At 38.8% G+C, this 13,477-nt stretch overlaps 1 protein-coding gene across 20 annotated transcripts in view; it reads left to right on the top strand.

The window, feature by feature from the left end:
* The window catches only part of ARPP21 (cAMP regulated phosphoprotein 21), a 142,666-nt gene that overhangs the window by 83,174 nt on the left and 46,015 nt on the right, over positions 1-13,477 (top strand). For all 20 annotated transcript variants that reach the window (XM_058041494.1, XM_058041510.1, XM_058041562.1 and 17 more), the window contains 3 exons: positions 6,061-6,291; positions 10,617-10,786; positions 12,297-12,401. In XM_058041494.1, coding sequence (XP_057897477.1) covers positions 6,061-6,291; positions 10,617-10,786; positions 12,297-12,401 — 506 coding nt within the window. The remainder of the gene's footprint in view (positions 1-6,060; positions 6,292-10,616; positions 10,787-12,296; positions 12,402-13,477) is intronic.

The following is a 13,477-nucleotide window of genomic DNA, read 5'->3' as shown; positions in this document are numbered from 1 at the left end:
GCCTATGGGATGTGCCCCAGGAAGGCAAGGTGCAATTTCAGTGTGTATGTAGTTCTGAAACTACACTCCAGTGTGTTTTTTATTTGAATATAGACTAAATAGCCCATACAGTGGGGCTTGAATTAGGGAATAGAGCATGGTTTCACTTCCAGATTTCTTTGCCTCCCATGAATATTTGAATAGCATCAAAACTTAATTTGTTGTGCAAGAATTAAGGAGGAGGCACAAAATCCTGCTATACTTTTTTTAAAATCATTCTACCTTAAGTAAAGTGCAGGTAAATGTATTTCTCTGCAACATTGTGTTGCAGAAGTGCAGAGCATTTAAAATGGTGTCAGGGAAATCCAGTTTGGAGGAGACATCTAATTGCAAGGGCAATATTTTTAAGAAGCCATTTTAGTGTTAAAATCAAGCATAGTAAAAAGGATGCACTCAGGAAATGTATTAAAGAAGAGACTTGTGAAGCATGCCAATACTTGTAAATGCATCTGCACCCTGTAGACGCCAAACCCCAAATTGCTTTCAAATGAAAGCTCTTATAATACATTTTTAAAACATCAGTGATATTAAAATTCCATGTTCTTTTTTAAATGCTTTGACTTTTTTAAGGAATGCATTTAACTGGAAAGCTAGCCGAGGCACAAAAAGAATAAAAGAGAAGCAAGATAAAAGGAAGAAGTGTGGAAGAGGAGCAAGGCTGGATATCAAAACAAAACTTCAAAGCCAAGACACGAAGTCAAACAGTCAGCCTGAAAAAAGTCATAAGAACTACTATCCTAATCACTATTTCTGTCCTTCTCTCTGAAATGCTATTGAATGACATTAAAGCAGAAAAGAATAACAATTCAAAAAACAATGGGGAAATATGTCTTGGTAAAATGTTTCCCCTTCACCAAAAAAATGCTAAGTGCATTCATACAGTAGTCAATGTGATACTTGCATTTTCTAAGGTGTGTGTTAGGTACCAAGTGATACTTGATAGTGAATGTTTTGCATACTATCTTCATTACTTTCTACTTTTTCCTTAGGCAGCCCTGGTGTTCTGTAGTTCAGTAAACATTTAAAGGTTGATCTTGTTTTTATTTTGGGTGATTTTGTTTTGTTTTGGTTTTTTTTCCCTTGTGTTCACTACAGTAGTTGAAATGGAATTGCAGAGGTGTTGCTACCCACATTAGACATGCTGCCCTGGTAGCATGCCAGAGTCTGCTAGGCACCAATTCTGTCCCAGTTCTCCTACAGAAAGACTTTTCTCTGAAGAGCTTTATGGTTCACAGTAATAAATTTAAAATATTTTTGTCTTGCATAAAATTTGTATTGAATCAGTGTGAAATCATTAGTTGGTCAAAGTGTTCTTCATTGGCTAAATGATGGAAAATATTTATGGTCCCTTCAAATGTGAAAATTATTCTCTATATATATGGCAGTCATCCAGAAGCGTTGTTAAACACTCTTCCTGAGCATAGGAGTAACAAAATTTTCAGGATTTTTACAGAAGGCTTACAGCTGCCTTCAACAGGGTACACAGTGATGCAGTATTAACATTGTAGCCTTTCTGGATCGCTTTTCGTATTGTCACCAAAATTAAATGTTCTGCCCCTAACCTGTGATAAATCAGTAATTAATGGTACACAGCAAACAAGCAGGAGCTGAAGCTCAGAAAGATGTTAGCTTCCCCTTAGGCTCACAGAGAGATCACAGAGCATGCTGTTCTCTGCTGTTGAGTCCAGTAGTGTCAATTAGTCTTAGACTTTATTGTTTTCAGCTGCACAGGAATTGGAGCTTAGCAAAGGAATTATGTTACTTCATTTTTGCAAACTTCACAAAAGGGGCTGTTTGAAAACCATTGCATGGTTATCCTATTGGTTCTGATGGTTATTTTCGTGCACCTGTTGATCATTTAGAAAACCCTGTTCTACTGAAAAGCACAGATTGTACAATGCAAATAAAATTTCTTTCTCTGTTATTCTGTAGTTCTGTAGGTACAAGGAGGTGTTCTAAGCTATAATTCAGTATCAAATGGGGAGCTAATAATTTAACAAATTTCAATTGGATTGCCTTCCTACTATTTAGGGCATCATGCAAAATGTCCTAAATAGTAGGAAGGCAATCCAATTGAAATTTGTTTAGCTTTCTAGTAATACAGTAAACTTTCCAGGGTTGTCTAAGAGTGGTAAGTGAAATGGTTGTCACTGTAGGGGCACAATGATATACATGTTCAGCCTGTAACACCCAAAAAGACAAAATCTAGCCTCTCAACTACCATGTTATTGTCACTGACACATTGCAACAGGTTTTAACATCATGAGAAAATATGTGTTTCACATAAATGTTCTATGTGTATCTACATCTCTAGTTAGATAATTGTTGGGAGGCTTAAAAGTTGTAGCTATTGCACCTTTAGCTTCTCTTAATGCATTTTCCATTCAGTGGAATGCACATCTGTCAGAGTGTATTTCTTTCCCCTTTAGCTGCAAAAAGCTGGTTGCATTGGGGTATTAGCTGTGTTGATACAGATCTGTAGGGATCATTAGCTTCCTTGGCAGGGCTCCAAGTAATCTGAGACCCAGTCTAATCTCTCCTGCTAGGTGCTCATTGCTACTCCTGTTGAGAAAGGCATTTCAATACATTGCTGCAGGCATTTTAATACCTTAACCTTCCTTTGCTGGTTTGTTTGGTTGGTTTGTTGTTTAGGCTTTGGGGTTTCTTAAATAAAGTGTCCTGTATATTATATTTTTCCTCTTGAGTTTTGGAACTGGATTTTTCCTTCTTTATAATTTGCTTGAATTAGGCATTAGCCTGATGAATCTTGTAATTCCAGCAGAAACTGTCAGAATATTGATGTATGGGCAGCAGGTCACGAGCCAACTGCTTCCAGTCATAATCTTCCCCACTGACAGTGCTGAAGCATCAGTTTTATTTTTAGAAGTGCAGCTTAGAGAGAAATAGTCGTGTTCACATGAGCACGTGCCATTTCATTAAAAGATCACAAAATATATTGTTGAATAGAGAAAGGCAAGTGACTTACAGAAGTAGCAAGTAAATATTTCTAATCCAGGAATCTATATCCAAGACAAAAATACTTCCAGTATTCCATTCCACTGCTTCCTCTAGAGCATCATCATTTTCACCATCCTGAAAATGATGATGGTCTCGAGTAAGCAGTGATAGTGGATAGATTTGAGAGTGTAGTTGATAAGAAAGGAGAAATTTGCCTTGGACTTGAAAGTTGAGATGAGCAGAGATGTTCAAAGTCATCAGATACTGAATGCTGATCCAAGGAATATAGAGCAGGACATGTTGCATCATTCACTTTTGCTTAGAATATTAGAAAATCAATGGTATTTCCATGCTCTCCCTCTGCAAACCCTCTAAGCTATTAAGCATTTTTGGTGGTTTTTCTGTCTCTTTTTCTTTACAGCTCTTTGAACTTCTGTATCTCTCAGAATATTTAAAAATATATTAATGGGAAGTGATGAGAATGTGAAGGTTATTATTATCTCAACTGTGAAGCAGCAAGAAAATTATAGAATAATCTAGAAGAACTATCCATCATTACATGCTGAAAAAAGAGGTTAGATTATGTAATGGGGGCAAAAATCTCATTTAGTCCAAGTTCCTTTCAGAAGTCTTTTGCAAGACATCTTTTAATATGAATCTGAATAAAGTCAGATAGTTTATTTTTTTTCCCCTTTTTACAGTACTGAATTCATTATAAAGTGATTTCCTATTCCAAATTCAGGCAGCGTGAAAACAGCTAATCAGAGCTACAAAGACAAGATTAATTGGTGTTAATTCCAAATATTAGCATTGGAATTTACTTGGCTTAATAGGTCTAGACTTAAAATGATAGGAAATAAGTTACAATAATGGATCTAAATAAAGTAGATCATTCTTATACAGTGTAAATGGGGGGAAAATTGATGCAGCAGTAATTTCTGGATTTTTTTTTCTTTTTTAAATTCAGAAAATTCTTGATATGATTTTGTGACTTATTTGTGTTATTTCAAAATCACTAACTTGATCTGCTGACATGGGAGAGTAGATCTTGCATCTTCTAAGGCAGACATTTCAAAGCTATGAGCTTGACCAATGTGTGCGGGTAGCCTCAAAGTGTTTTCCACTGCTTCCATGCCATGTGATGAGTACACCTGAATTCATTGCAGTCCTCTGGCTTTTATCATTCAGAAGCTGGTGTAGATCAATACATAATTCTGCCATAAGAACAGCAGAAAGGGAGGAAAGAAAAAACCAAAACAATTGAATGTCAGAGCTGCAATCTTCTTTTGTGCCGATAGCGTTTCATTGGAATGGCACAAAAAGCGGAGAGGGTCTGAACTCAGGCTTGCTACTACTCACACACACGCTTAGAAATAATGAGAGGTTTAAGAAATCTCATCACCACTACCATCTCCAGGCAGCTTCCTGACCCAGTGAATTCAAAAGGTGAAGGAAAAGAGGAGAAAGTAAAGAGAGAACTCAACAAAACAACATGAAGTGCATGTAGGAAGGCCAGGGAAATACAGCAAAGGACCTTGTAACTGATGTGGAAGGAAAATTGAACTCCAGCAGTTGCGTTTGCAGATGCAAGGAAGATGCCAAATACTACTTGCATCTTGATGAGGATGGCCTCCAGGAATAACTGCAATTTGTAGAAACACAGGAATCTGAAATGAAATAAAACTATTTCTTCAGGAATAATATTTCTAAATTTCTAAACTCAGTCTGCGAGGAAAGGAAAAATATAGCAACTAGTACAACTTTGATGTTTTATTGAAAGACTTATTTAATGAAATGAAAAAATTATTTGGAAATCTCTATTACTTTCTTGATTATATACCAGAGAAGCAGATGTAGGGTCCTACTTACGGCAAATAGTGCACTGCTCATAGAGAGGACTGTGTCTGTAGTGATTGCTGTATGAACCCAAAGTTTGAAGAAGATGGATAAAAAAATATGTGTTACATAGCAACCTGCAGTAATCTGTGGAAAAAATCCTCTGTTAAGTAACAGGATGGTGGTGTGATTTCTTCAGAAGAAACCTCTTATGCTCTCATTTCTCTAAATATGAGAAAATAAATGAATTTCAAGGGCATTTGACTGAAAATTAATTTGAACCTCTAAGCAGTCCACTACAGGGTCCACCTGCTGTATCCCCTATCTGAAAGGATATAATTTGCCTCAAAGAGGTTTGCTAAACTGAAGTCTGAATTCTGTCCTTGCTTTTAGTCTATACCTGCAGATAAACACTGTGGAGGTTAGATGCATAGACAGTGGGCTCAAGTAAAATGAAAGAAGTTGCTATTAAAACATACTTTGCTCTGCGGAGTAAGCATCCATACCATCCTGCTTTTAGGAAGCTGATCACCTGATGCTCTCAGAAATTCTTGTCTTTTTTTTATGTGAAGCTAATTACAGTCTAATCAAGTAGTATCTCAGAAGTCTGAATATTATTTTGGAGGGTTAAAGCAATGTGTCTTCCCATTCTTCCAGGCACAAATGTGCTTTAGCACAGTTGATTTATCTTGATTGTTCAGTTTTAATAGGTTTGATGCTGAAAAACTAAAGTGGCAAAAGTCTTAGGTAGTATCTTAGGTAGCTTTAAGTTAATATGGATATTACACAGCTACCTTGTGACTGGACCGATAACTCAGTTGCTGTTGCTTTGCAGAGAATGTTAGGTGATTTTTTTTTTTGTGTTCCATTTTTGGTTTTGGTTTTTTTTTTTTTCATTTATAAACACTGTGTTTAGTTTTTATGCCTTATGAACTGATACCTTGGTATTATAAGTACACGCTGAGGATTTTGTGTTCCTCTTTGGTAAATCTGTTTATTGGCTGGGAGGAAGCTGATGTTGCATGAGGAAAGTGGGTTTTTGAGTTGTGAAAATTACCACTGGCTACTGGGTTCAGTAGGGAGTGAAAATCCTGTTCCTACCAGCTGGGCATGGAGTGGTGCATGCCTTTGCAGTCTGTGAAGGCTGTCCTTGTATGTGCCCTATCTGGTGGGGACTGGTGTCCCTTATAACCCCCCATTCCTGCTGTGCTTGTGTCTCCCTGTTAGGCTCAGAGTCTTCCAGCAGTGCTGGCTCCTCAGGATCCCTGTCACGAATACATCAGCCTCTCCAAAGTGCATCTCTCGTCCCTGGGGTGACAGCCAATTCTTCAGGCAGCGTGTCCTACCCTGAGAACGGGATGAGTGGCCAGGTGGCCCCCAGCAACACCAGCTATATCATTCTTCCACTTGAAGCTGCAGGGATCCCTCCTGGCAGTATCCTTCTTAACCCTCACACAGGTCAGTACAGCTCCCTCGTGCCTGATTCTGCCCTTTGGGGTTTCTGATGTCAGCTCGTGAATCAGCAGGTTTCTTGCTTCCAGACATGTTTTTCTGGAGGCACTTTATGAGCAAATATACATTGAAATGATGTTTGGCAAATTGTTGTTTTCAAATGTGCAGGCAAAGCTAGATTTGATTTCTGAGGCTGTTGTGGCTTAGCTGGTGGGAAATGATACAAACACTCTTGCTCCATCCCAGACAGGATATTCATCATTCAGCAGTTCTGGTGCTCCCTGGTTCTCAGTGAATCCTCTAAGATCCTGTTAGCATCAATAAGGACAAATGCTCTTCTATATCAAGCATGCTGAGATATGGTGCAACCAAAATATAAAGTCACACTCTTAGAGATTTTGCTTAACAGCAGAACTTCAAAAGGCTTAAAGGCTGCATTTGAATCTGCACTTCAGAATTAATTTTATGTGAGCTATATGATTAGCAATTGTATTTAAATTGTGAAGTTTGTGATAAGACAAAGATGTAACTCTTAAATTCCTGATAGTTTTCATCATTGCAGCTCACAAACGAGGCACTTGCAAGCACCAAAGTGCTGTGGGCATTTCAGAAACTCTTCAGTTTGAACTTGAGTGCTTGATGAAAGCTTAAGGCAATTTGTTACCTCCTTGGTCTGGATGAAGTCTGGATCATGTTATGCTGTTGCTCCCCACCATATTGTACTATCAGTGTTAAGAAGGTTCAGGGAGTTTGAGGGTGTGGTGCTTCCTTGGTAATTTAGACTCTTCCAGTGACCACGGCTAGCTGTGCTGTCAGCCTTAGCTGAGTTATGCTGGGTTTAAGACAAGAAAGCTTGTAGTGAAATGTAGCTTCCATTATACTGAGAGCTGAGGGTTAAACTCCAAAATATTTTTTCTAAGTCCTTAAAAGAACATTCAGGAACTTCTTCTTTGGGGATTTTTGTTTATAACTTGTATTTTATGTGTATTACATCCCTATGTTCCACTATTTTGGTGGAAATGCCTTACTTGTGTGTCCACTACTAAGAATCAATTTTTGGCCATAGTTCAGTCAAGAAGGTTGCAGCCTTTAAGGAAAATGCAGCCTTGGTAAATTCTTCAGCCAGTTTTACCACAGATATTTATAGGTGGTGATGTCTGGGGCTGATCAATATGTATCAGCATATTTAAAATCAAAGAGGAGTTCTTGTTTGTTTAGATTTGAATGTTGTAAGTTTGATAAGTTCTGTCCAGAGAGGTGACTTAGTAACTTGTACAACCTTTACTCTTCCAGAGCCTTTACTCTTTAAGAGTACTTTTTTCCAAACCAATATTGACATGACAGCCTAATACAGTCAGCAAGGAAAACATCCATCATTATATTCATCTACTCATTTCTGTTGTGGTAGATGACAGTTCTGTCTGCAGCACTGAAATTTCTTGGTCAATACAGATGACAGCATTTTGTGTTCCACCATGTGTTCCATTTCCATACAAAACTCATCAGGCCTAGGCAGGAGTCAACTGTAATTCAGGTGACAGGACTGAGAAACAAATGAAAGGAAATTTTGCTGCATGGAGCCCTCAAACAGCTGAGAGATGCTGCTTGTTCCTGGCCAGGATTGTTCTTTGGCTTGTTCCTGGCAAGGACAGAGACTGGAGCTCACCACACTTGAAAGAGCCCTGTAAGAGGAACATCTCCTACATCTATCTTGTCAATTTAGCAAATTGCAGCAGCTAGTTCAGATTTTTTCTTGGTACAGAGGGAGTCTTTTTTTTTTTCTGCTATAGATATAATGCATTTCAATACTGTCTCTAGACCAGAGCACCTTATCTTCCCTCCCTGTGTGCCTCTGTCTGCAGATGCATCATTGGGAAACCCATGCATGTTTGTATGGTTAACATTCAGGGAGCAAGTATTTTTGTGTACATATTATTTTGTGTTTCTTTCAAACCTTGTGTTCCATTTCTGCAGCTCCCATGTAAATATATACATAATAAAGTAATGGAGAGAGCAGATTTCTTTAAAAACCTGAAATTCTTGTCTCACACTCCTAGCTTCATGCTGATACTTTGTGCTGGAAGTCAGACCGTACTTCGGCATCTGCTGTGTTTTTCACATGCAGCAAAATGCATGCTGCAGAATTGTCACTCTTTGGGCTCAGAATCTTTGCATCTTATTAGGGAAACATTACAAAAGGAGCTCCATGGGGAGGAAATTTAGATTGCTGGATGCTGTGATCGACTATCAAAGTGATGGATGCTGTCAGAAACAGAGATGAAGAGAAGACAGTTGAAAGAAAAGGAAAAAAGATCTTTGTTTCCTGTAATGAATAGATTTTCTTTCCCTGTGTCATACCATTCTTTAGCTCTTTCTTCTCCTCTTGCAGAGTGGCTACTTTCAGTCTTTTTCTCTCTTTTTGATCATAACACCATGTCCTTCAAAGATCTTTCCTTCCTTTCACACTACATAGTCATTGACTGTGCAAGCCTCTAATGGCATCCAGAGATGCAGTCAATTTCTTCCTGCTCTGAGGATAACTCTGCTCCTTACCAGATGTTGGGAATACACACTTTCTTTTCCATATCTGCAGTTTCCTTTATTTTCTCTCCTCTGCTTTACCCTTCTCCTTCCCCAGATAGTCAAGCTTCTTACTTGCTTTGGGAAAGAGCCATTTATGTGGCTGTGCTCTCCATTTCACTTACTTCACCAACCTGCTTTACCCTTTAAAGGATTCTTCTTGACACATTCTTCCTTAACCCCTCTGACAATTTAAGAGCATTTTCTTTTCATTGGTACTCCTTGAAGTGACATTGCAATCTTCGCCCTTCTATCAGGGCCACAGTTCATAACTTACAAATGTCTTCCCTGTTACCTTCTGATGTCTCCTTTTCATTTCTGATTTCAAGATTTCTTCATGAGAAGTCTCCTCTTTTTTTTTTATCTTTAAATGTGTTGCTGGGACTTTAGACTCTCAGTTCTGCCATCTTTCATTAAGCCACAGGAAATGCTCTTTATTAGCTTCCCTTGAGCATCTGACACAGGCTTTGGGATTGTGTTATCCTGCTTACTCTGTCTTCTAAAGTACTTCTGGGGCTTGAGATTCCCAAAGCTTGGAGTCCATGCCATAGTCACCCAGGGGGTTCACAGCAAGAATCAGGAAATCGGTTAACAGAACTAGCCATGCTTCTTTTCCACTCACTCATGACCTTTCTCAGCATGAATGTGGTGTTCGGTTCATCCAGAAACTTGATGCTTTAGAGAGACAGAAAGCAAGGTTCTTTGGCTGGTGCTCTAATGCATCTCTGACCGTGATTCATTGGAAGGAGAAACTAGAAGGCTGAGGAGTAGATAGCGCAGATAGAGATGCTTTGAAGGATACAAATCAGAAGTTCATTACTGTTACTCCAAGTTACTGAACTCCTCCAGATCTCTCTTTTTATCTCAGATATTCATACCTTAGTTACCTACTTCAAAGATTATAACATCATTGCTAAAATTACTTTTTTTTTTCCTCTTGGAAGTATTCATAATTCCTTTGATTTACAGATTTATGATGGAAGTGAGTTAAGAGAACTGAGGCAATGGAAAACATTTTTCCTACTGAGAAATACCATTTCTTTTTTGTTTTCAAGGCAATGACTTGGGTAAAATTTTTCTTTTAAACAAACATTGTTTTTGCAAGATTATTCCCCCCAGCTTAATTACCTGAAGCAAAATGAGTTCAATAGCTTTAGTAGAACTCTGAAAAGAATTTGTCTTGTATATAAGAGATTCTTAAATACAGCATAAGTGTTGCTTCCTTGAAAACTGGAGTGCTAGCTCCTCTAAGCATAAGGTACAGCTCTGTGTTATTAGCATGTGTAAGTAAATCAGTAACAAGAGTGGGTTTGGTTTTTTCCCCTTTCCTACAAACCGTATTGTTTCAGAAGTAGTTGTGTACATTTGACTGCTGTTGTGTTAGATGAAAATGTAAGGGAATGTTCTCTACTTTCAGTGTTTGCTCCAAAGTTCAATTTTAATGTTAATTGATTCATCACTGAATGATTTCAAGTAACCATAGCATCTGAATCATCTTATAGCCATGGTAACTTTCCACCCATTCCTTGGAAAATCATGCTGCTGAAACAAGTATCTGCAGTCTTGCCTGAAAAAAAAATAAAAGCTGTCTGATTCTGTAATTACTGTAATGAGATATTGTGAGTGATGAACCCTTTACTCCCGTAGCAGGTCAGCTAAAAAGCGATTAGTTAAAGCAAGGTTGTTTGCTTTCACACAGCAAACAGTATTTTCTTAAAAGTGTCCAGCAAGAGCCGGGCGTTTTGTTTCAGGTCAACCGTTTGTAAATCCTGATGGGACGCCGGCAATATACAATCCTCCCAGTGGCCAGCAGACAATGAGGAGCCAGGTGGTGGGACAGTCTCAGCAGCAGCCTTCACCCCAGCAGCCTCAGCAGGTTCAACAGCCACAGCAGCAAATGGCAAGTCACCTTGTCACACAGGTAGGTGTGGTGTCACTGGAAAAAAGAAGGAGCTCTTGGGGATATGAAGAATGATCTAGAGGAAAGAAGGGAGGAATACAGCTAAACCAAATGTCAGGATGTTCTTTTCAACGTGGATAAAGCAGATGGAGAGGGAAGATTACATCTTCAATTTTATCTAAAGGATGATTTCATTTCCAAAAGTACTGTTAAGCGTGTTGGTGCATGTCTACATAAAATTAGTTTGAAAAATTCACCCATTAGTGGAAGCTGAACCATTCATTCTCAAAACAAGTGCAGTCTGTAATTCTCTCCAGAGATCTAGGAACATTTCTCTTTTGACAGCAGTGAGTTGAGTCAAAGAATAAGGTACAAGAGCTCTACAAATCCTTTCATGCCCAGTCTTGGGCCCAGTCTATGGATGCTTTCCAAGCACTTTTGCCCCAGTTTGGTGGTTTTCTGCCTGCACCAATATGCTGGCTGTGATCCTGCTCTTAGCTAGAAGTTGTGAAGCTGCAGCAGGAAGAGCAATTTTGTTTGAGCACGGTGCAATGTTGGTTCTCTGGTCCCTGTGCTGGCTGTGGCACACGACCAGACATGGCTGAGCATGGGCAGCAGGGTTTGGGTCTGGTTCAAACTTAATTTTGTGGATTGCATGCCTGTTCTCCCAGGGCAGAGCAGGCAGAGGGAACTACTCCAGCAAGAATCCTATATCCTGATTAGTCACAGAGCAGCCAAGATCTACTTTGGTTCTTGTGTAGCTTTATAATTTGGCACAGCTTCATCCCAGCTTGTGCAGAAATACAGTGTTTGAATTCAGTGAAGTTGCTTTGATTTTACTGGGTTTGGACTTATATGGTTATGGCTCTTATTTCTTGTTCTGGTCTTCACAGTTTTAGAAGACAGAGATAGTAGCAAACCTGTAAGAAGTTATATGAAAGGTTAAAATGACAGGAATACTAAAGCTATTCCAAGGTAATAGTGCTGTGGAAAATTGTTTTTTTCGCTTAGATAAACATCTGCTCCAAGCTGATGGCCTGTCTGTTGGTAATTCACAGTCTGTTCTTTGTCATTTTTTAAACTCTTGTGTTCTCCCAAAGCAGCTTTACAATCATTATTCCTTTGCCTGTGACACACTTGGAGTTAAATCCGTCACTAACAGCGAAATTCAAATAGACACTTATGCTATGCTGCTTTCCATTTTTATCTCTGCAAATTAAACGTGGAATCATAATTTGGCTTTGCCTCATATTACGAGTAAGAGGGGATAGCTCTGGCTATATTTAATCTAACAGCCACCAAATCCACAAAAAGAGGCAGAAATATCAGTAATAAATAGTTGTTTGGTATAAGGCTAAAATGAAGACTAAAATCTCAGTACTTGACCTCTTGTACTCAGGCTGGTGATGAGTCACCTGTATTTTCAGAGCTGTGTTTGAGGTCTTTGTTCTCAATAACAAAGGTGGTGATGATGGTGCTTGTTATCTTTCTCTGGTGGAATTTATTGTCTTTCCCTTTGCTTGTTTTGCAGCCTGTTCAGACAATGCAGCCATCTTCTCAGTCAGTCCAATATCCAGCAGTTTCTTATCCTCCCCAGCATCTCCTGCCAGTCTCTCCAACACAGCAGTTTTCTGTGGTACTAAATATTTCTTACTTCTTTTTTTTTTCTTTGAAGTTGGAGGTGTGAGTATGTGTGTCCAAGAGCCTCTGGGGAGCACTGCAACAGGTGCCCCACATGACAGCCCTGTCTAAATAGCTGCTCACCTTTATGCTTGGGTACTGACAGGCATTTTGTACGAGCATTCCCACTGGTTCTGGTTCCCTAACCCGAAGGGTTAGGGAACAGCAAGGCTCTCTACCTGCTTAGCAGACCCTCCAGAAAAATATTTTGTTCTGCCTGCTGGTAGGAGCTTATGTCTCCTCACTTAATGCCAAGTGACCTTAAATTGCTAACTTGAATAGTTGAGATTTGAGTTATTCCTCTTTTGTGTCCGCAAAGACAGGAGAAGAGACCTCAAGAAAACACTTATTTTTATTTTATATTCTTTTACCCATATACTAAATCCACTGCCTGGATTTATTCCTTGGTGATATCAGAGGACTTGGGAAGGAGAGTAGCACTGAACCAGCTGCAGAAGGTGTGGTGTGCTGTACATCATGACAATGCACCAATGGACATGTATAATGAAAATAAATAGAGTGTTCTTCTGGAGTCTGATTCTGGCTTGGTGCTTACAGGGCTAAGATTATACTGTTCTGAAATGAAACTGACCTTTTAAAGAGGCACCACAAGATTTTTTTTCTGTGGTTTTTCACTCTTTGTCTAGTAATCTTGTTTAAGATTGATTTTTTTTTCCTCCCAATATCACGTAGTTATAGTAAGATATGTAAACAAAGCTGAATGGGTCCTTGCAGATAAAATAATGTTATAAATAACTAGTGATATCATTTGAAGGAAAAGAAATATTCCATGCTGAACAAAAGTTGCATATCTTAGCGCTAATTCTCTTGAAAAGTGTGTTGCAGGAATATCAGGTTGCCCTAGTTACAGTCACAAGAAAGCTAATATTTTTATTGGTTAATTTAATAGGGAAGCTTCATCTGAATGACTATCTTCAATACACATTACATTTTACAAACGCTACATAGATTATATGTGTTTGAAGGTGTTTTTCTCTTTTGTGACAATCTAGAGGCATTCCTGGCTCAATG

The sequence above is a fragment of the Melospiza georgiana genome, chromosome 1 (genome assembly GCF_028018845.1).
Source record: "Melospiza georgiana isolate bMelGeo1 chromosome 1, bMelGeo1.pri, whole genome shotgun sequence".
Lineage (NCBI taxonomy): Eukaryota > Metazoa > Chordata > Aves > Passeriformes > Passerellidae > Melospiza > Melospiza georgiana.
The sequence above is the reverse complement of the archived record's forward strand: the minus strand, read 5'-3'. Positions and strand labels throughout refer to the sequence as shown.